Source organism: Myotis yumanensis, unplaced genomic scaffold (assembly GCF_028538775.1).
Source record: "Myotis yumanensis isolate MYYU_CA2020_CCGP unplaced genomic scaffold, mMyoYum1.0.hap1 SCAF_19, whole genome shotgun sequence".
NCBI classification, from domain to species: domain Eukaryota; kingdom Metazoa; phylum Chordata; class Mammalia; order Chiroptera; family Vespertilionidae; genus Myotis; species Myotis yumanensis.
Genome location: NW_027223770.1, coordinates 4,928,131 through 4,951,653, shown reverse-complemented (window position 1 = coordinate 4,951,653; position 23,523 = coordinate 4,928,131). Strand labels below are relative to the sequence as shown.

The 23,523-nt window shown below is 50.7% G+C and overlaps 1 protein-coding gene across 1 annotated transcript in view; it reads left to right on the top strand.

Annotated features, from left to right (window-relative positions):
• The first annotated feature begins 1,139 nt into the window (after window positions 1–1,139).
• The window catches only part of CCDC60 (coiled-coil domain containing 60), a 102,878-nt gene continuing 80,494 nt past the window's right edge, over window positions 1,140–23,523 (top strand). The window contains exon 1 of the mRNA XM_070400013.1: window positions 1,140–1,595. Coding sequence (XP_070256114.1) covers window positions 1,506–1,595 — 90 coding nt within the window. The 5' untranslated portion in view covers window positions 1,140–1,505. The remainder of the gene's footprint in view (window positions 1,596–23,523) is intronic.

Sequence of the window (23,523 nt, the reverse complement as noted above, 5' to 3'; positions counted from 1 at the left end):
TATGGGTCAGATTGATCCAGTGTGAAATAATGTCAAGGATAGAGCATGCAAATGAGAGCACATGTAATAAATTTTCTGCAAGCTGGCAACCTACCCCACAGGGTTATTGGAAGGATTAAATAAATTAATGTACGTAAAGCGCTTAGTAGAGCGCCTGGCACAGAGCGAGCGATCAATAAATATTAGTATTAATATCTGCTGTGAAATGAACACCGCACTGTAAACATGACCGATTCTTCCTGGGGAGGGTGTCAGAAGATAATGATGGTTGCCACTTAACGAGGACGCCCCATGTGCTCAGCCTCTGCATTCATTATCTGTTTTAATCCTCGCCAGCCTGGGGTAAAGTCCTTTTCCCCATCTAAAGCTATGGAGGCCAAGCCTCAGCAAAAGTAGGCATCTTACCCGGAGTCCTGCCGTCAGGCAGTTAAGAGCTTGGGTTTTAGAAATCGGACAGTCTGGCTTTGAATCCCAGCTCCAGCACTTTGTGTGAGACCTTAAGCACGTCATTCAGTCTCCCTGTGCCTCAGTTTCCTAGTCTATAAAACAGAGTCATACAATACCTTCCTTAAAGACGTTTTGTGAGGATGCGTTAATACATGTAAAACAGAGCAGGGTCTAGTACATTCTAAGCACTCAGTAAATGTCATGCACACACAGTGTGTGTGTGTGGGGGGGGGGGGGGGGGGGGACTTTGAAGGATGAGTAGGAGTTTGTCAGGTGAATAAAGAAGAGAAATAGGCCCCTCAGGTTAAGGTAATTGCGAGGCTAAAGGCACACACTGAGCTACCCAACCCAAGACACAAGGAATCACTAATGGGTTAGTGGCAGGACAGCACAGAGTTGGAAAGGAATAAGTCCTTGTAGTTAGAGAGAAAGGGTCGAGGTCCTCAGGCCTAAGAGGAGAAACCAGAGCTTGGAGAAAGTGGCTCCTTGGCCAGCCACCTGCTCTCTGCCATCATCCCAGCAGCCGGAGCTCGAAACCACGCCCCCACCAATCCCAGCCAATGAGGAAGCCCTCAACGGCGTCTCGTTGCTAGGCAACCAAGAGGCCCAGCCCGGCGGTTTTCAGCCGTTTTCTCTCCCTGTAATGGGAACCTGAGCTGCACATGGAGCCGCCTTAAAATGGGGATCTGAAGGGCCCTCGATGGGCCCCCCTCAGACTTATCAGTGGAGTTTATTTTTTTAGTTAATGTTTTATTTTTGTTTATAAGAGAGAAAGGTACCCCTTTTCAAAGAGGGGGAAAGCTCCTAAAAGTTTGTAACTTTCTAAAAAGTGAGTAATTACAGACTTTCCTTATCTGCTCCACCTGGACTTCCTTATCCTGTTGGTGGGAAACCCACCTGACTTGCTTTCCATTAGTCATGGGTCCGAAACCTCTTTGGAGCCTCTAATTGGCACTTGAGAGGGTGAAATTGCTGGAGCTTCTCACACCTGCTGAGGTAGAAGATTCTGGAAAATCTCTCCCCTTGGGGACACAGGCTAAGCCTGAAGGATTTCCAAGATGACCAAGACACCAGCCCCCAAGAAGATACAGAGTTCCCACAACTCAGGGGCCCTCCGGGCCGTTAATGCCTCAGATCCCCCATCACAGGTAAGTCTCCCCTCTCTGCCGAAACCGAACACGTTTTCAATACCAAGTGAAAAGGAATTAGCCTCCAACCAACAAGGGACGGGAAAGAGAGGAGAGTCCTGGTGTAATTGAAGGGTCAAGACACATCCCTGTTGCTATCACTGGTTGGTTTCTCATAAATAATGAAAATGGCAGCCAGAATGGTGAGCTAGGTCATCCCATTAGCCAATCATTGCCTCCTCGTGGGATTGCTGTGAGCATGAACTGAGGCACCCAAAGCTCCTAGAACAGCTCCTGACACATAGCAAGCATACCCTCGATGTCAGTTACATTGCACTTTCATTCATTAGGCCAACATTTATGAACCCTTGCTACCGTGCTCTTGTAACAAATGAGATCTGCTTTTAAAAATTTGATAATCTATAGTGTGCATGTTTGGGTTAGGATGTATAAGAGGTAATTATAATGCCGGGTGATTAATGATGTGCTGGGGATGTATCATTGGGTGCTGTGGGAACTCAGAGAAGGACAGCTAACTCAGATGTGTGTGTGTGTGTGTGTGTGTGTGTGCACGCGCACGAGTGAGATAGAGAGAGATGAGAAAGGAAGAAGCCATGTATTTGAGTAAGTGCAATGGAGTTGTCCATCTGAGAAGAAGAAAGTAGAGGAAGACATAGAGGTTGGAATGATATCTTTCTCTTGGGAAGAGGGTGGAGGTCAGGGAGGGGGAGAGGCTCCTAAGGAACTGTTGGATAAGCTAGGACCTCAGATGCCAACGACTCATTGAAATCCTGCTGCCTCCGCACCACGTTCTCGGGAACTATGAAGACCTCCAGGTGTCCCTGTGCATATCTGAAGGCTGGTGCCTTTAAAAAATTCAACTCTTTGAGCTACTACAAAGCACTGATTAATCGAAACCAGGCTAACTAGAAACTGACAAGCCACAGGGAAACATGTAGAGATTAGGATCGACGTCTGGTGCAAATCAAACCAGTAATTGTTGTGGTGGTGATAACGAGGATGACAGCTGGCGGGTACTGAGTGTTCACCATGTGCCAGGCTCTGAGCAAGTCTTCACGTGCGATATTTCAGAACCATCTACAATACTTGAGGTGTGAACTGTCACCTCCGAATGAGAGAGATGGCAACACCGGGTTCAGGGAGGACAGGCCCCTGACCCAAGCTCACCCTGCCGGCAAGGGACAGGGCAGGGACTTGAACTCCATTCTGTCTGGCTCCAGAACTCAAACCCTCCCTGCCTCTCCGTGCTACTCAGTGACAGTGAGCATGCGCCACAGGGGATAGAAAAAGAAGGCGTGAAGCACAGTCACTGGCTTCAAGTAGTTTTTATGTTTGTTGGGGCAGAGCGGGGGAGGTAACATATAAAAGGAGAATAACAAATGCCAGGCAGCCAGGGAACTGTCCAGTGAGAATTGTTTGGGGGAAGATCTGGCTTCTCAGGGGAGGAATGTCACTTACTGAGTCCGCCACGCATTAGCATAACAGGTGCCGCTGGGGAAACAACCTGGAACGGGCCCTGACGCCCTCTGAGTGAGCCACTCTCTTCCTCCAGAGGTGGGAGTCGTGACATCATCGCTGATGTTAAACAATGGCGCCCGCCTTGTACAACATCTACGCGTAGATTTTCAGTGGAAGGAATAGGAGTGATGGATGCAAACGCTCTGCCCGAATGTCTTCTCCTGCTGGGACCGTCTGTGGGGCTCCAGCTCCCTAACCGGACACTGGGCTCCCTTTGTTTCCCAGGGGGCAACAGAGACGTCTAATGGGGTTGCCGTGGAGGAGGGAGGGTGCAGGGCATGCTTGGCTACAGGGACCCACATTTTCCTCCTTGGAAAAGTAAAAAAAAAAAAAAAAAAAAAAAGAGGAGCACTTAGAACAGCCCATCCTAGAATGGAAATGCAGAAACGAGATTTGGCAAAAACCATAGAAAGGTGTGGAATCCTTTATACAAGCACTGTTTCTTGGTACCTGAAGTGTCTATCTCTCTGTCATTATAAACCCAGACAGAAAGGAGCTTCCTGCCCTGGACAGGGGCTCAGTTGGCTGGCCATCGTCCCATGCACCAAAGGGCCACGGGTTCGGTTCCTGGTCAGGGCACATACCCAGGTTTCAGGTTCGATCCCTGGTCAGGGCATGTGCGAGAGGCAGCCAATCAATGAAGATTAAAAGCTATGTTTGTCCCTTTTGCGAAGCAAACAGAGGCATCGGAGGAACCTTTGCAGCACATTTCCTATGATGTCTTATTTGCCAGAATAGTGACAACTGCCTCTTCTAACGGCAAGACTGGCGGGGACAGTGGGTACGTGACATGACTGTGGACAGCAGTGGCCAGGGGCAGGCGTGGAGGTGCTGAAGGTGAGTATCAGATTGACCCACCAGCAGTGACTGGCACAGATGATTTCACAAGAACTCAGACATTGGGGGTCCCAAGCAATACAGTGACAGAGAGTAACCTAAAAAGAGAGACATCCCCTGCTCTACACAACAACCGCTTAGGAATCCCAAGCGCGCGTGCCCATCGCGGTACTTTACAAACACAGCACAGTACCCGGCAGAGAGCTGTGTGGGCCGGGAGAAGACTATAGAAGCCCCCAATGGGAATGTTCATTCATTCAACTCACACAGGGTGGAGCAAAAGTAGGTTTACAGTTGTTCATGGGGAAAACAATACAATCATTAATAAATAATAATACCAGAGTAAGCACTGTTCGTATACACACAACTGTAAACCTTTTGCCCCACCCTGAAGTTACTGAGCTCCGGGAACGTGCCAAGCATGATTTTAGGAATTAGGGATACTGCAGTGAAACAAAGACAGCCCCGAGGAGCCTGCTTCTGGAAGCGATGAAACATAAACACTTCAGGAAATAACATGAAGAAAGAGCTGAGGCCGTGGAAGGGGCCCCCTCTTTGTTCCTATGACCTCCATCTGTTTGCACTGCTTGGGGGGGGGTGGGGCACTTGAAGAAATTCGGATAGACAAGCTTTGGCACAACTATAGGAAGAGACCTATTCTTGACCGGAGTTCAGCATTTCCATAGCCTGCAGACTCAGCTGTCAGCTGTTAAATTCAAAAGCTGCAGAATCCATGTGGGGTTCAGTGGCAAGTAGCACTTTCATAAAAGCTGACAGAAGCCAATTAAACCCTTCTTAGACGGAACAAACCAACATATTTCTCTCGGAGATCTTTCCGACAGCTAAATTCAGAGCATCATTGCTGGTAATGGGATACCTTCGATCGTGAGATGGTGGCACTTACCCTTCTCAATTCCTGTTTTCAGACTGCGAGGAAATTTCTTTCAGGGCTCCATTTTGATCTACTGCATTTCTGCCTAAATCTGAATGTATGCAATCGGTAGTCTTTTTTAATCAGGTGAAGATTGGCCACGCCCAGTGACCTGCAAGGGGTTTCTGGATTTCACAGAGTGGGAAGGGGACATAGCTATGGTGGTTTCTGGAATGGGGAGTCACAGGGTCCATGGTGGGCTGTTATTCAGTGGCAGAAATCATAGAAAACAATGCCCATGGTAGCCTGGTAACATGGTCAGGGTCACTTCTGAGATCTGTATTGAACAGCTACCATGATGGATGTCTGGGGTCCTCTCCCAAGGAACCCACAATTCCATTGGAGAGAAAATCCATAAATAACCACGGATCAAGACAGCAAATAGGAAGTACCGAAAAGAAAGGCAGAAAAAATACAGGAGTTACATACGTCCCATCCTATATAATAAAAGGGTAATATGCAAATTGTCCCCTCAACTGGGAGTTCAACTGGAGTTCGACCAGGGTGCTGGGCCAGCCCACTAACTACCCATGGCCCCTCCCCCCGGCCGCCCAGCCTAATTGGCCCTGAATGGGGCAGGCCGGGCAGACCCCACCCATGCACAAATTCGTGCACCGGGCCTCTAGTTATATATAACAGGTGACCCTATTCTGGCAAATGAGACATAATAGGAAATATCCTATATAATAAAAACCCAGTGACCATAACGGTGTAACAACCAGAATGACTGCTCATCCAGTCGCTATGAGGTGCACTGACCACCTCTTGGTCCCTCCCCGCCTCCCCCCGCCCGCAGGCTCCGATCGCTGGATGGTGAATGGGGAACTGGGGTGGGTGGCAGTGGGGTGGGTCTGGGGACTGGCAAACAGGCAGAAGGGCCACCTCTTGGTCCCTCCCCCCAGCCCACAGGCTTTGATCGCAGGATGGCGAACGGGGAACCGGGATGGGTGGTGGCAGGGCAGGACTGGGGACTGGTGAGCGAGCAGAAGGTGGCTCTGATCACAGGCTAGGCCTAGTGCGAGATTTCATGTGCTGGGCCTCTAGTATGGTATATAATTTCTACCCTGGGAAGAAATGTTACATCGGGGATCAGTGCATGTTACTGTTCTCCTGCAAGAAACTTCTTTCTTGGTACCATGTCTGATAAAATGCTCCCCCACAGAGTTCCAGGTCAACCTTTTAATACTTTCTCTCCATACACAAAGTTGCCAAAGTTTACCTACCCTGTGGGGTTGACAAATTAGGGAGGACTTTCCTCCATGAATTCCCACTAAAGTGTTCAATAACCAGAAAGGTCTAGTGTGTTACTTCTCGCAAAGGCTTTGCATTTGTTTCTTTCTTCCTGTCTTCCTTCCTTCTTTCCTTCCTTCCTTCCTTCCTTCCTTCCTTCCTTCCTTCCTTCCTTCCTTTTTTTCTTTCCCTCCTTCCTTCCTTCCTTTTGTTAATCCTCACCCGAGGATATTTTTTCACTGACTTTTAAGGAGAGTCAAAGAGAGAGGAAAAGACAGAGAGAAACATTGATGTGAGAGAAACACATCAATGGGTTGCCTCCTGCAGGAGCCCTGACCAGGGCCCTTGGCCAGGGAGGAGCCTGCAACCAAGGTACATGCCCCGAACCAGAATCAAATCCTGGACCCTTCCGTCCACAGGCCAACACTCTATCCACTGAGCCACACCAGTGAGGGCAAAGCTTTGCCTTTCTGCAGAGCAGAGGTTCTGAGCCTTGGCACTGCTGACATTTGTGGCCGATAGGCTGTCCTGTCCATTGTAGGGTGTCAAGCAGCATTCCAGGCCTATGTCTGCTAGATGTTAGTAGCATCTCCAGCAGTGACAACAATGTGTTCAGATATTGCCAAATGTCCCCTGTTGGCAAATGCATCCCCATGGAGAACCACAGCAGTAGATGATGACTAACGTCCTGAATTCTTACCCTCGTGGAATGCTGACTGGATGGTGAGACAGTCCCCATGTCTATATCCTATATAATAAAAGGGTAATATGCAAATTGACCCTAACATCAGAACGACTGGGAATGACTGGTCACTATGACACACACTGACCACCAGGGGGCAGACGCTCAATGCAGGAGCTGCCCCCTGTGGTCAGTGTGCTCCCATAGGGTGAGCTCTGCTCAGCCACAAGCCAGGCTGATGGCTGCCAGCACAGCGGTGGTGGTGGGAGCCTCTCCCGCCTCCTCAGCAGCGCTAAAGATGTCCGACTGCAGCTTAGGACTGCTCCCTACTGGCAAGTGGACATCCCCCAAGGGCGTCCAGGCTGCCAGAGGGATGTCTGACTGCCAGCTTAGGCCCAGTCCCCCAGGGAGTGGGCCTAAGCCAGCAGGTGGTCATCCCCCGAGGGGTCCCAGACTGTGAGAGGGCACAGGCCGGGCTGAGGGACCCCCCCCGAGTGCACAAATTTTTGTGCACTGGGCCTCTAGTACTAGTATAAAAGCCTAAGCGAACATTACAACCGAATGACCAGAACGACTGGAACGACCAGAGTGACTGGTCACTATGACGCACACTGACCACCAGGGGGCAGACACTCAATACAGGAGCTGCCCCCTGGTGGTCAGTGCGCTCCCACAGCCAACCTCCTCTGGCCAGCCAACCTCCCGTGGTCCCTCGCCCAGGCCAGCAGGCCCCGATTGCCCGCTGCAACGGGGAACTGGGGGGTGGGTGACGGCAGATGCGGCCCCTTTCCCAGGGGGGCCGAGAGCTGGCTCCCTCCTTGGGGCCAGCGGCCAACCTCCTTCCCCCCAGCCAGCAGGCCCTGATCAGCCCACCACCCGCCTGCCGCGGTCGTGGCGCAGCAGCAAGGGAAGTAGGAGAGGGAGAGGCGAGGAACCGGGCGGTGGCGGGGTGCCGACGATGGTGGCATCAGCGTCCAGCATCCATTCCTTTTGCACCCAGCCCGGCAACCGTCCCCTCCTCTCCCAACCCCGCCAGGGCCTTTGGGCACCAATTGGCCCAGCCCCAATTGGCCCAGTACCGATTGGCCCTGATTGCCAGCCAGGCCTAGGGACCCCACCTGTGCAGGAATTTCATGCACTGGGCCTCTAGTGAATAAATAATGCAATTGTGTACCCAAATGTTCAGAAACCTGAGCTTCCTCTTGACCACGCCTTCTCCATCACCCCTCAGGGTAGCTGTTGGATGGACATGGCCCTCGCCAGCCTAACCCCAGCCCTCTCGCTAACTAGCTGTATGACTTTGGACAGGTCACTTAACTTCCTCCTTCCCCAAGTTCACTACCTGGTCCAGGGCACATCGTCTCTAGCCGGGACTATTCCACCTGCCCCCTAACTGCCCTCTTTACCTTCAGTCTGACCTACTGCCAACCCATTCTCTTTCAATGCAAGCTTGATATTGTCTTTCCCCTGCTTTACATATATTATTAAAATCAACTCCCTGATCCTGTGGGACAGGTGCTATCATTGCCCCTATTTATAGAGATAAGGACACTGAGTCTTAGAGAGGTTGTTGTTTTTTTTAACTTGCCCTGAGAAACCCAGAAAAGTAGGTTATGGAGATGGGATTTGAATCCAGGACCAACTAAATAGACAGAGCTTCTATGCTCTTAAGTTCAGCCTGGCTCGCTGCAGGAAGAAGGGGCAATAGACAAGTCTCTCTCTCTCTCTCAAGGGGCATCCCTGGGTGAGATTTTAAAGTGTACATCTGAGAGTCTCCGGCAGAAAGAAGAAACTGGCAATCTTAGCTGTAGGCAATGCAAACGAGAAAGTGGCTGTGTCCATGACCACAGACAAGGACAGTTGGGTTTTCTTGAGCTCTTGGTAAAATATGCTTGCGAGCTTTTCTGAAAGAGAAACACAGCTAAGGACGGGGTGGGGTTAGGGGAAACTCTATACATGGCTTAGACTCATCTTTCTAAATTATGCTCATTTCAGTGAAGATTTATAAGCCATTTCTAATCAAAGTCACATTTCTAAGAAAAGCATATTTTGATCGTGGGTCAGTACACTGCCAAGACCTGCTGGATAAAACGGAGAGGACGACAGGCCCAGATAATGAGGAATGAGTTTCTGGCTGAGATGTTGATCGCCGTAAACAGCTTAATTGGGTAGAGTAATTTGGGCAAATATCTAGTTAAACGGATTCAGTCTGAATCCAAGTCCTAAACAGCTTTTCTAAACATACACACAAAAATATATTACCCTGCATCATAGTCGCCTACTTCTTTGTCTGACCCCACCTCTAGACTTGGAGCTCCTTGAGGGAGAGGACCATCATGCCTTGCTCATGATTCCATCCCCAGAGCCTAGCACAGTGCCTGGCACCAGGTAGAAGCTCAATGTTCTCGAGGACATCTCTACATATAGAGTGAGGCAACAACATATCCCTCAGTTAACTGTAAATTCCATTTGGACAAGAGCCACAAATGTTTTAATCCCAGGTATACCCCCCACACATGCTGGGCGCTCCGTAACTATGCATACCATCCCAATACTTGCTATGTCTGTGACCTTGGGCAAGCTACTCTCTGTGCCTCAGTGTCCTTATCTTCCATATGGAAATAATGAGTTCCTGTTCCAAAGGGTTGTTGGGAGGATCATTGAGATAATGCCACGCACAGCCCCTGGCACATAGTAAGTGTTCATTAAATGTTATCTCTTCACGGTTCCACTAGGGAGGGAAGCCACCGGCTCCCAAATATCAAGATTACAACATTTAAATACTGACATTTCCAGAGATGATGACTCTCACGCTGATCATTTTTTATGCATTCAGGAAAAGGCAGCCAAAAGGGTAGCATGACTAAAACATTACATTTCCAAGAGCCCTTGAAGAAAATGCCCCAGTGGCAATTAGCACATGACTGTCGCCTATGTTGCCATCGCTTACGAGCTGATTTTATCCTCTGCTAATCAAACTGCTTCTCTGATATTTTTAGACCTTTCAAAAGAGGCCTTTCAGAACACAGGAAGCAATGCTTATTAACAGGTAGCAAGGAATCTGAGAGAACGAGAATCTGCCATCCTCAGAGGGGAAGGAAAATGATAGGGGGTGGGGGGAGCATGCCGCAAGGTCCATGGGAACCAGGGTCTGAAGCCCGGACCATTCCGTAACCCCAAATAGCCTCTTCACCTTTTCTCTTTCTTCCCCAAACCAATAAATAGCCCATCTTCCTGCAGCTCCAGGGTGTGAGATCGAAACTGTTTCAGTAAAAGATAATTCTTGAGTTTCCTTGGCTGACCAGACAAACTCACGCCAGGCTGACTGGCAGCGCCTGGGTCATGGATCGGTTGGGCCTCTTGCTGCCTGCCTGCTCGGTGACCTCCATCTCTCTGCTGCACTTTCCTGATGCCTAGTTTTCTCACCTGTAATTGAATCTTGTGAAGATTCAAGATAATACCCGGAAAGACTGGATTCAAAATAGTAACTAAGGTGGATTTATGAGCGTTACTCCACCTCTTAGTGTTCCATGGACATCCTCACAGCGCCCCCCCCCCCCCTTCTGTCATGTGTAATGCCAACATTCATGGGGAGATATATACACACACACATATATATGTATTAGAGGCCCAGTGGGATCCCTCTGCCTGGGCTGCAGGGACTGGGACGAAAGCAGCTGTCCAACATCCCCTGAGGGGTCCCAGATTGCGAGAGGGTGCAGGCCACGCGGAGGGACCCCACCTGTACACAATCGGGGCTGGAGAGGGACCGTGGGAGGGCTCCTGGGCGTGTCCAGCCCATCTCACCCAGTCCCGATCGGCCAGACCCCAGCAGCAAGTTAACCTACCAGTTGGAGCATCTTCCCCCTGGTGGTCAGTGCATGTCATAGCAACTGGTTGAATGGTTGAACGGTCGGAGGGACAATTAGCATATTAGATTTTTACATATATATATATTCAAGGATAAGCAAAAGTAGGCTTACAATTTATTCTTGTATTATGATTTATTCATTTTTGTATTATTTGTCCTTTTCCATATGAATAATTGTAGATTTTTAAAGTGGTAAGAATTGGGATGGGGGGGTATTCTCGTAGAGCTACCTGCAGTTTGATGCCTGCAGAATCTTGGCTGCTCGGTCTCTACTATCCTACCTGTCTTGTCATCCTACCATTAACTGAGGTTTCAGTGCACCAGGTGACTTACAAACACTACCTTGAGGCCTTATGATAACCCTGTGAGGAAGGTGTAATCACCTCCATTTTGCGGAGAAGAAGACTGAGGCTCAGAGACCAAAATGACGTGTGTGATGGAGAAGCCAAGCCCCAAAGACCCATTCTCTGCCTCGCCCCCCTCCTCCCCATGATACCCAGAGCAGCACTATTTGCCGGGAGGAAGCCTGGCTTCCCTCCCAAGCATCCAAACTCAGTTGCAGACGTCGCTCCCATGGCCGGACCTGCTCAGCGCCCACGCCTTCTGAGCTCGCCAGCAGCTAGGAGCATTGTGGGGGGGACGTCGCGCTGTCCACAGACGTCGCATCCAATCAGCCCTCTCCTGGCTACTCACAAAACAGTGTCCCTTTTCCTCCTCTGTGATATCAGAGCACAGCCCTACTGCAAGCTGACCTGAAAGGACGCCAAACCCCATTGCCCCTTGACCTGTGTTTAATCCATGGTAGGGGCCTTAATGAAAGGGGGCGGTGGGGGGGGTCAGAGGTCAGAAACCTCTAGGCAGCCAGCCCTGATTCAGGAAAAATAAAAAACTCTCTCTAAATTCCTCTCTCTCTCTTCTTACTCTCCCTTCTCCCTGTCTCTCTCCACCCCTTCCCCTTTGTATAAATGCACTTAATATTTTTCAGCTCTTTCTATACTTCCTTTCAGCTTCTTTAATTATTGTAACAATTTCATCTGTTTCAAAAGAGAAAGCAAACACCCTAGAGACAGCCTGGCCACTTGGACACCAGGGAGGCAGCCTTTCAGGCCAACTGCCTGGCCATCTCATCCCGAAGACTCAGAATCATCACTGTTCTTGCGTCCGCCCTGGATGGTAAAAGCCTGCTCTGTAATGTCGGACTTTAGGTAAATAGATCGATCATTAGACAACACTGATAACGGAGTGGCCCAGGGAATGTTTTAAACCAAAAGCAGACGAGCGTGAGGCTGTCTCCAGCTGCAAATGGCCGGACCGACCGCAATTCCTGCCGTTTCGGGTCAGGGTGTGGGGTTTTTCAGCATAAACTGCCATTTTTCTGAAGACTAGCGTTCCGGCTTTAACAAAGAAAAGGGAGGCTTTCTTTCCAGCTAGACACAGAGCCTAGGGGTTCAGGCAAAGGGGGGTTTGTTTTGATAATGAACTTGATATCGGGTTATAATTGGTTAATATAGACAGGCCATGGCGTTGCAGCTAATTCCTTCATTTTACAAAGCCTGGTTCTCAACAAAGCATAGTACTGGCTTCAAATGGATAGAAAAGGAAAAGAGTGGATGCCACAAAGGCCCAGGGGGTGCAAGGCAGAAATGGCGCAGCTGTGTGGAAAGCGTGCACAAGCAGTGTGCTGCTGCTGCTGCTGCTGCTGCTGCTGCTGATTCAGCCAGCACCACAAAGCACCCAGGCACCCGCTGCTTTTACACAGAGGTGGGTTTCAGGCCAACGGAGCCCAGGCCAAGGAATTCCCCTCTAGGGCTCAGGAGGCAGAGCAATGCAGACCAGCAGAGCCCCGGTTCTGAAGAGCTCTGAGGAGGCGGACGCGCCCCCTGGAGTCACAGAGAACCTGCAAATGGAATCACACGGGCTCTGTTCCTCTGTCTGTAGCTTCTTCCACTCCGTGTGTCTTTGAGACTCATCCATGTTGTTGGGCACACCAGCCGTTCGGTCCCTTTCATGCTGAATTGTGTTCCATCGTACGAATACATCGACGTTTACCCGCTTACCTGTTGCTGGATATTTGGGTTGGTTCCCAGTTTTTCTTCCTTTTAACATCTGAACTGCTCTGAGAACTGCTGGCGCGTCTTGTAGTTGACACATTCTGGTGGGCAGAGCACAGCCCGCACCCTTGGGTGGGCCCTGGAGGGAGAGTCGCATCGGACAAGTCGTCTCAAGCACGAGGAGTGTTGCAGAAAGGCAGGCACAGGCTGGCACGGGAGGGACGGCAGCGCCTCTAGTTTAGCCCAGGGCTTCCGACAAAGCTCCCTGGAGAGGTATTCGAGTGAGAACCAGGGAGGACCGGTGTGAGCCAAGTGAAGACTGAGGCGGGCTCTGGGGGACAACAGAACACTCGCGGACACGGAGGCAGACAAAACGAGGACACCGCGGGACATCTCCACAGTGAGAGGCGCAGTGAGAGACTCTCAGAAACGTATTTCCCATAATCCTCATGACCACCATGACAAGCATACTGAGCTCCATTTTACCAACAGGGAGCCTGAGACTCGGGGGGATAAGGTAACTGTCCCGGCAACACCATCACTGATCAATCGAGATTTGACCCAGCAGTCCTGTCTGGGGCAAAACTCATGCTCCTTCCTGACCCCAGGCCACCCCTGGTGAGGTGACTTCAGGGGGGTGGAGAGGAAGCAACAGATGAGAGAAAAGTCCACACACCCCTGGCACGAATGGACATTAAAGAAGAAAGACCTACTCATTGAATGGGTAAATGTCTGAGAAAAGGAAACACTAGCATATTGTTTGTATTTCCTCACTTGTATTTACTTAATCGCTTATAAATGCAAGTAAAGAGATCTCACTTCCAAACTGATCAAATCCCACCCATTTTGCTCTCACTATGTCACATGATACAAAGGTAGACTGTGTGTGTGTGTGTGAGTGAGTGTGTGTGTGTGAGTGTGTGTGTGAATGTGTGTGTGTGAGTGCATGTGTGTGAGTGTGTGTGTATGTATGTGGTTTGCGGTCAGAGGCAAGCGCTAGCAGAAAGTGGGATCAGAGAGATGCCGAGAGATGTTTGCAAATTAAAGGGCCGAGGGGATCTATAGGTTAAGCCAAGTAAGATAAACAGCCCTGCCAATTAACTTCCTGTTCTCAGAAGCGGCGAGCAGAGGACGCTGCCTGAACAATGAAGCGTGCGGGAGCTTTCACCGTGGGTGCTGTCTGCCTGTCATCCGTTCCCCTTTACACAAGAATTCGTGGCACTAACTGGGGGGTGTGATTAGGATGCTGGCAGGGGCTCGCTTTGATGAGCAACACACAGGCAGGCACCCAACCTCCATGGCGATCAGAGCCAGTCCCTCTCCAGTAAACTCACAAATTGCAGGCCCCCTAGTCCGCTTGCTCAGGGAAGGGCACTGGGCTGTGATCACAACATTTAAAAGACCAGGCCTCCCGCTGGGGGTCCTGGCCTCGCAGGAACTGTGACACCGAACACGCGCCCACCGAGCTTAGAGGCTCACTGCTGTTCATGAACCTGCTCGTTTCCTCCTCTAGCATATCATCCCCATGACAGGATAAGAAAACTGGGGGTACAGAGGTGCGATGGCTTGGTCCAGGAAGCCCTTGGCTTTAACCTTGCTCTATCCTGCACCCACACCTCGTAGGGCAGTGAAGGGTGGGCACAGGGTGACGAACCCCATTTGCCCCCAACAGAGGTCCTGAGAAGCCCCACTCAGGTGCAGACAAGGAAACTGTGCTGAGGATGGGGGGTGTGGGGGGAGCCCCCCATGAGGAAATGTAAGTGTCAGAGAGAATCCCAACATCCCCATAAAAGGGAACAAATGACATGCAGACAGCACCCAATACGGAAGCTCCCAGTGGCGCCTTCATGGCTCAGCAGTGTTCTCTGAAGTCAACCAGCAGAGAACGAGCCCGTTCTCCTAATTTCATCTACAGGAACACGGGGGTCCACAGCAAGGACAGTGGGGCAGCGAGGGTGCACCTGTGGGACCAAGGTTAGCCAGCCCGGGAGACGGCCCCGGTAATGACAGAAGTGGCAGCAGACGCTCCCACTGTACTCACTGTGAGCCGGTCACTAGTCCAACCAGGTGTGCAAAAATGAACTCATTTAGCCTCCAAACAACCCTGCAGATGAGCACTGTTGTCATCTCCCTATGACGGAAGAGGAAACGCACAGAGAGGCTCAGGGTCCCACCCTCTGCCGTCAGCCCACCCCCCACCTTTCGCACAAGGCCTTCTACCTCAAGTCTCTGCTCTCCCAGGTCCCTCCACGTGGCTCACAGCTTTCCCTTCCTACGCAGTAATCCCACATCCGACATCCTAGGGACCCCACACTCTGAGTCTGCCGTGCAGGAGCGTCATATCTTTTCTCAACCATATGGAACGAGAGATCCATCTCAGGGTCTGTGTGCATGAGCTGAGGAGCAGACCTGGGTCTGAGTCCCGAGTTCGCCCTTGACTGTGACCTTCAGTAAGCTTATCCGCTGGAGAGGTCAACATGTGGGCCCTGTCCATCAGCTGACAAATGGATAAACAAGATGTGACACATCCATGTGACGGAATATTACTTGACCATGAAAGAGAGCAGAGTCCTGACACCTGCTACAACATGGATGAACTTTGAAAGCAGTCTGCTCAGCGAAAGAAGCCAGACACAAAGGACACGTGTTGTATCGTTCTGCTTATATGAGATGTCCAGCATCGGAAAATCTATAGGGACAGAAAGACTGGGAGATTCCAGGGGCTGGGCGACTGTAGGATAATGGGTTGATATCTGAAGAGGTGGGTTTTTTTGGTGTTTTTTGGTTTTTTTGGAGCGAGAGAACATGTTTTCAGATGGACTGTGGTGATGGTGGCACATATCTGTGAATATACTAAACACCACTGACCTGTACACTTTAAATGGGTGAGTCGTATGGTGTGTGAATCGCATGGTATTTCACAATGAAGATGCTGAAGAAGGAGAAAGGGGAGGAGGGGGAGGGGGGAGAGGGGAGGGGGGAGGGGAAAGACAGGCGAGGAGGGAGCTCTAGAGCAAGACTGCCTGGGCTCCAACCCCAGATCTGCCACCTCCTCGCCTGGAGCCATTGCCTGAGCCTCCCTTTCCCATCCAGTAACAGCTGAGGATGAGGACAGGGTATGAAGATGTCCAGCAATCACTGTGGCAGGGACTCTGGACATCTGTTAACCCTTCTGCTGCTGGGTCCTGTGGCGGTCCAGGGGGGTTGTGGGGACAGACCAGGTGGCCGGGGAAGAGGCACAGGGCATCACTCCTGCCAACCACTAAGAACCACACCTTCAGACTCTGAGCTTAGAAGTCTGCGACCAGGCAGAAGCCACCTGGAATTCGGTTTGTCAGCAGCAGCGACCGGAACACCGTTTTCCAGTGCAGAGATTTCGGTGTAATTAACACGAGTTCATCCATGTGCCCAACCTGGGTTTCCATGGAGATGCCCTGCGCTTAGTTAACGTGGCGGGGCTGCACCTGTTCCTCCGTCCGGCGAGCCGCACCTACTCGCCATCTTATTTTTCTTGCCCCGTGCTGCCCCGATTACTCTGCCGTTCTTTTTCCTCTTCTTCTTTCATGTTTCCTAATGAACATCCTGCGAGGAGAAAGAAGAGAGGGAGGGAGAAAAAGACAAAACCTGTTCTTTTCGGAGACAGAGGAAGAACTGGGGAAAGGTGAAGTGTCAGCCTCCCAGCACGTATGACTTATCAGCGGACGGAACTGGCCTCGGCTGCAGAATTCAGGCGCGTCTGTACAAGGAGATGAAAACCACACGAACGTGGCCTTATATGGGGCCTTTCTAGCCTCAGCTGGAGGAACAGACGCGAAATCCAGGCCTGAGAAGTCGCCATATTTGGAAAGACACTGGGGAAGGTGTTAAAAAGATTTACAATGCGCAGCCGAACAGCCTCCCTTTAAGTCCAGCAAGGGGTGAAAATTACAATTTGGTGGGGGGTTGGGGGGCTGACAAATGGCATCCCTCAGCGGGCGGGAGGAGCTGTCTGTCTCGCTGGAGTAAGAAACACTTGCATCTCACTGTGTTTTCTCAAACCTGCGGAACAGATGAGGTTCAGAGGCAGGAGAGTGCAAAGCCCAGCGAGTCCTTGAAATCTAACGTGAGCCGCCCCCCCCCGCCCACCCCCACCCCCGGGCATGGGGCATCAGTCTTGCCAGAGGAAAGTGACGTGTGGTGGTTAAGAACACGGACGCACCAGCTGCGCAACCACAGGCAGGTCATTTCGACTCTCTGAGCCTCCGAGTCCCCATCCATAAAAGGGGAGACAGCACTAGTATTTACTTAGGGGATCGTAACGAGGATAAGTGGGTCAGTGTTGAAGTGCGAGTAGTAACCATCGCCGAGTGTTCATTACTATCGTCCTCTCCCTCACTGGTACCCAGCACCAGGGCGTAGAGTAGATGCTAGTAAATGGTTGTCGAATGAATGAATGAATGAATGAATGGCATCCAGAGGTCAACCAAGGGTATGCACAAGTGCTGCTGCTGTTCTGCAGACATTTGTCTCTTGATCCACTTCCTGAAAGCAAGGATTTCAAAGTTAAATGCCTTCCAGGTCCAGGCAGGAAGTACGAGTGAGTGGAGCCGGCCTGGGGACTCCTACACGCTTACCCGCCCCTCTCTATCGAACACCAGGCAAGGCCAGGCCAGACCCAGCCTGGAGACCCCATCAGAAGCCCTGGTCACTCCACCTGTCGGAACCTGCCTGAACCTGCCCACCCTCTGCCTGGTCCCACGCCCACCCCTGCACTTAGTTCCAAACAACACAATCCAGTTTTGAAGTTCAATTTCTCTCTAATCCACAGTATCCATGATGAATTGAGAAAAGCATGTGAAATACAATCATGCATTGTTGCGAAGCTCTTGGCAAAGTTGCGCCGCTGGTACCCTCCTGGTCTGGGACGTGGTTTAAGTTGTCATGATAATGAATTGCCATGGTCACTCAGGTCTGGGAACGGATCCAGGATGTCACAGTGGGTTGTGAAAAGAAGTCCGCAGCAAAGGTGACACCTTGTACCTCATTTACGAGGCAGCAATCCCGACACGAATCACAGTGGGATGGGTGACAGAAGGTTCTTTTCGGCACAGCTCTTTAGAAATGGTACTTGAGGGTTCTGAAATCTACTTAAAGGGGCCTCGCGGGTGGAGCATTCCGTCCTCCCTGCCCATCTCAGCGACGTCTGTGACTTCCCACCATCAGCCTGGACTGGGAAGCTGAAATGCAGATGTGGGGTGGAGCATGCGCACAAACACTTGCACTCCACCTGTTTGGTCTCAAGCATGTGGGCAGCTCTGTAATCAGCCAGAGCCTAATAGCTAGAGGTTGGGTGCCTTGACGGTCCCTACCTGGCTCCATTTCTGGAAACATCCTCATATTTCTTCATTAAGCAGCTGTCAGTAGAGAATTGATTCCTTCTCTAAGAGAACAAGATTGGGAGGTTGTGTTTATAAATCAGTAAAATAGGTACTCGAGATAATTAACAAAAAAATGCAAGAACCTCCCCCCCGTCCCCCCCGGGATGTCTGTGGTCAGTGGGAGCAGGGGCTGGGAGGGGTGGCTTAAATCAAGAAAATTGCAGGGATTTATCTAGAGTCCAAATACCACAATAGATTATGATGACTGTATGTGACCTCTGGAAAATTTGGAATCAGGCAGAGAGGACAATGTCAGGTTTAAGTTGCAGAGTGGACGCTGGTGTCTTTATAAAATACTGAAATGCGAACAAGGTGACTGACCTTGACCCAACCCCAGAGCAACTTTTACTCCCCAGTGCTAAATGGGGAGCTCAGACTACGCCTCCGATTTCGTTCCAGTCATGAGATGCCTAGACAGCCCTAGCTGGGTTGCTCAGTTGGTTGGAGCGTTATCCACCGAAAGGCTGCGGGTTCAGTTCCCGGTCAGGCACATATCTAGGTTGTGGGTTTGATCCCCAGTCAAGGCACATATGGGAGGCAACCAATCAGTGTTTCTCTCTCACATCGATGTTTCTCTCTCTCCCTAAAAGAAAAATATTAAAATTACAAAACATATCCTCAGGTGAGGATTTAAAAAAAAAAAAAGCCTAGCACACAATCTGCAAACAATTGTGGTTCTTATCCTGGTGCTTCAGAGGAGATGGTTGTGGCCAACTGACCTAACGCAAAGCTGGGTTCCAATCCCCTTCAGCTCCACCCGCTGTTTTGTGATCCTGAGCAAGTTCCTTAACCTCTCCGAGCCTCAGTTCCCTCAGCAGCAGGTGGGGGTCTTCCTCAGACCAGCCCTGCTTATCAGAGTGAAGGCACATCCTGAGAAGCGCGCTCCAAACCACTCACATGCTTATTCATGTGGGACCATGTGCCTCGCACCATATTAAGCAATTTCTGCCAAAGTCAAAGCAGTGTGTGGGCTTGAAACCACACTCGTAAGAGTTTAGACTGTCAACCGATGGTTGTTGGTGCCAACTGCACACCAACAAGAATCCCCAGTGAAGAAGGAAACTTGATTCAGTGCAAAACAGCTCAATTGTGACAGCATGGCCGTGAACACAGCATGGCCGTGAACACAGCATGGCCGTGAACACAGCATGGCTGTAGAGCAGCTCTGGGAGGACGCCCCTCTGGCAGCTCTGTTCTGCAGGGTCTGCTTTGTGCTCTGTCCTTGGTGTTTCAGCTCAGATGGGTAGATGCAGTTTCCATTCTTTGGTGGAAAGGAAAAGAGTGCTCCAGGAGCCAGAGGGGAGCTAGGCTATATGGACAGAAGCCCCTGCCCCTGGTCCCTGATTGGTCCATTCTCATGCAAATGAAGACTCTGAATCCTCACAGTTTGATTGATCCAAAGGCAATGTTCTGATTGGTCAGTATAGAGCCACTCTGATTGGTTGGAGATGCCATGCTCTGACTGGATGGGGAAAGTCTCAGTCCTATTGGTCCAGGAATTCCTTTATCAGGTCTGGCTCAGATGGTAGAAACCCAGAACAGGCAGCAGTCTGGCACAGAAGCAGGCAGTTTAGTGTAGAAGCTTCTCTATGAAGTACAGTTAGCGTGAGCGGCCCCCGTGCAGAAACGGCTGCTAGGCTCTGCTTTTTTATTTGAGCCCAGTTAGCAACTAGGAGCCCTTCTTAGTGGGTGTCTTTTTCAAATCTTTTTTCTCAATGTCCACAAGACCCCAGCTCTGCAACCCCAAATTTATATAACCTTAGACAAAGTTGGGGGGGGTCTCGGTTTGCTCATCTGTAAAATGGAGGGGGTCCCCCTTCATTTCCACAAATTCTCATTAAGAAAAGCTTGGCTTGGCCCCATTTCGAGCCATCCAGATGTTTCTAAAATAGACCCGTTATGATATTGCAGAGACCAAATGTGGGTGATGGAGTGCATTTTCCACATTGCATTTGTCATCTAGACAGGTTTAAGGGCGTGGATAATGAACTCGGAATTCCAAATGAACTTAAACCAATTCCTTTCTTGCTCTCTCTTTGAGGCAAGAAAGGTTTCTTTGAAGGAAATGAGGAAAACTTCATCTTTGTCTGCTCCTGGCAGAACACCTGTGCTTGCCCGGGGCTGAGTAGTGGGAAGCTGACTGGCCAGAGGGAGAAGACAGATGCTGCAGCGGGAGTTAGACACAGGCCCTGGAATCCCAAAAAGCCCTGAGTTCAAGTCCTGCCTCTGCCACTTACTGGCTGTGACACTCTCATCCAGTTCCTTAAAATCTTGGGGGCTCCCCTTCATCGTGTGGATCACAATACCTATGTCCCTGGGTAATTGTGAAGACGAGTTATAGTAAAACATTAAACACAATGTATTTTACCACTCCTCCATGGCAACCACGAAGCAACTACCCTGTAAGGTTTGAGGCTCTTCTTATCCCCATTTTATAGATGAGAAAACTGAGGCACAGAGAGGTTAACCCACTTGCCCCACTTCAGAAGTAGTACGTGGTGGTGCTAGGAAAGGAGACATTGTAGAAATAATAAATACAGGGTGAGGCAAAAGTAGGTTTACAGTTACCTGTATGGAAAACAATACAATAATTAATAAATAGTAATACAAGAATAAACTCTGTTTCACATACTCACAACCGTAAACCTACTTTTGCCCACCCTGCACATAGATGATTACAATTGGGGAAGGAAAGGGTGTGATGAGAAATGCTATTAAGGGATGGCAGGGCTTAGGAATAATGCGTCTCAGGAACAGGTTTATACAGACAGAAATCTTTGCCCCAAAAGCCCGAGTTTGTAGTGCTTGCCAATTTCTGTGGTACAAATACTCCCACTGTGACTAATCTCCATGCCCCATGTGACATCACAGAGCACAGGGCGGGAAGGGAATGGCACAGTCAGCTCACACACACACACACACACACACACACACACACACGGTCTCTGTCACAAGCTCGTACACCAGTGTTCTGTCCCCACTGACTCCAGCTGGTTCCCCTGAAAGAACCCCTTGGCCTTCTTTCCTGGGCCACGCCCCTCAGCGGCTGCAAGCAGAGGCTCTGCGTGAGGCTCTGGGGCAGCTCACTGAGGGCTGGGTTTGACTCAGTCAGAATCGTGGGTGTGGGCTCGGAGTCGGGACAGTGTCCTCCTTGACCAGAACAGCTCCCTGCGCATGACGAAGACATTTTTCAGTAGAGTGGACAGCAGTGGAGCGTGCAGGGAAGTAGCTCTGATGTCATTTGAATCTCATGTGCTCCTGGTGCACGCGGAATGCGGGGTGTGTGGGGGGAGAGAGGGACTGCCCAAAGGGCCAGGGACCAGTTTTCAAAATGAATCAAGTCCCCAGCTCCTTCCTGCACTGACCACCCCTCCCTCAGGGCTCTTCAGGGAAAGTCTGACGAATGGAGAGCCGCCTAATTAACTTGCCTATTGTCGCCTAAAAAATGCCTCTTCTCCTGGCTTTCCTGTGGCAAAAAGAGGGAAGTGGTGATCAGGCGGGAAGGTCACAGTACACGAAGGAATGTGACTGTGTCGGAAGAGGGCCTGGACACCGCCTCCCCCGCCCAGATCCGCACGCTGGACACACGTCCTCTCTGTATTTCATGACGACCTGCCTTCATAGACGCCCATCTGCTGTCACCCCGGTGAAGCGTAGTCAGGGGATCCCTCTCAAGCTGAAGACTGGGGTTTCCCAAGCTGCCTTACTCCCCAGGGGCTCTTCCACAACCACCCTGCTTCCTCCTGCCCACCTTCCCAGGAATGCCTGCAGGCGGCCACCACAGCAGAATGAAGGAACTGGGTCACTGTGGCCGGAGGGACAGGTAGCCACGTCCACAAGGGCCCTTGGGGAAGCAGCAGCATTCCCATCGTTGAGACGGTTGTGCAAGGACAAGAGACCTGTTGGCTGCTGCGCGTGATAGTTTAAGGGGGAGGGTATTGAGTGGGGCAAGCCCTGAGACCACGCGTGAGGAGGTCGGACACCTGGGGAAAGGGAGGACGGGGACTGAGTGTCCGACGGCAGTGCAGCTCTGAGAAGGTGTCGGCCGCCCGATGGAGGCTCCAGAGCAAAGGCTGCCGCTGGCGGAATCCCACGCTGGGCAGAAATGGCCAGGCCCACAGCTCTGTTACCGCTGGGCTGTCCAGGCAGTGAGTGTCCTCAGCTCCAAGGCTTTGCCCTCAAAGAACTCAGGGGACTGACCTAAGCCCGAGGCAGACGTCAGCGCAGGATGCTGGCCTGGCTCGGCCCGTTCTCAATCCTCCTTTGGTGCCTATCCTTCAAGCCATTGCCCCTGTGTACTCCCCAAAGGGGCCACTCTGTAGGCAGTGGGGCTCCAGTGGCTGGGGGTAGGGGTGCCTTCCCCATTTCAGAACAAGGGGGTGTTCTGTAGCTGCAAGGACTTGGGGCGAAAGATTTTACTGTGCTCTGGGCCCAAGAGTGTCTGCAGGCTGCCACCCGACTAGCTGGATGGAGACTGTCCCCTCAGTATTCCACCCAAGTCACAAGAGACAGAGACGGAGAAGCAGCATGATTTTCCAAATATCATAAAGCCTCGTCTCTGTGGCCCACAAACATCTGGGAAACTCAAGTAACCAATTCTGTTTCCTTTTTATCCTCAGTGTCTCACATGCACAAATTATAACATAAACACACAAACCTTGTAAACAGTCACAATACTACAAATAAGATTAGAATATCTTTGACCATCACCCCAGACCAGCTCTTACCCCACAAGTAGGAGTCATTAGCAATTTAGTGTGATTCCTTCCAAAGTAAATGGGAAAACTCGGAATCAAACCCAGGCAATTTGGTTTCAAAGTCTTTCCATTCTAACTCTACACATTTTCTCCTACATTAACTGTAACTAACTGTGAACACAGGCTCTTAAATGCTTGCCAAGGAGCATAAAGAAGTACTCACTGTCTGCCAGCCACTGTGCTAAGCATCTCGATTAATCTTTGTAACAGGCTAAGTAACTGGCCATAGAGCTCGTAAGTGTCAGAGACGGGATTTGAACCCAGGTCTGTCCACACTCTTAACAAATACTGCACCTGCCTCCCAGGACATGGCTGAAATGTTATCTGCCTCCACCCTGTGACAGTGCATTGCTGAAATTGATTTCTGCTGCCAAACTCCCAAGCACAAGCCCGGACAACATCACAGGCAAAGCCCTATGCACGGGCCAAGCTTGACACAGGCTTGTCAAGCAGCTGGCAGTGGGCTCGCTGGACATGCGCAGAGAGCCGGGCCCAGGGATGACACCCTCCCTCTGTACTTGATGACAAGCCACTCATCTAAGATGTCGGTGACAATTAATGCTCAGTCCAGAGCCAACACATCCTGGTGGGGCCAGGACCGGAGGGGCACAGTCATCAGACGACCTGCTTGATC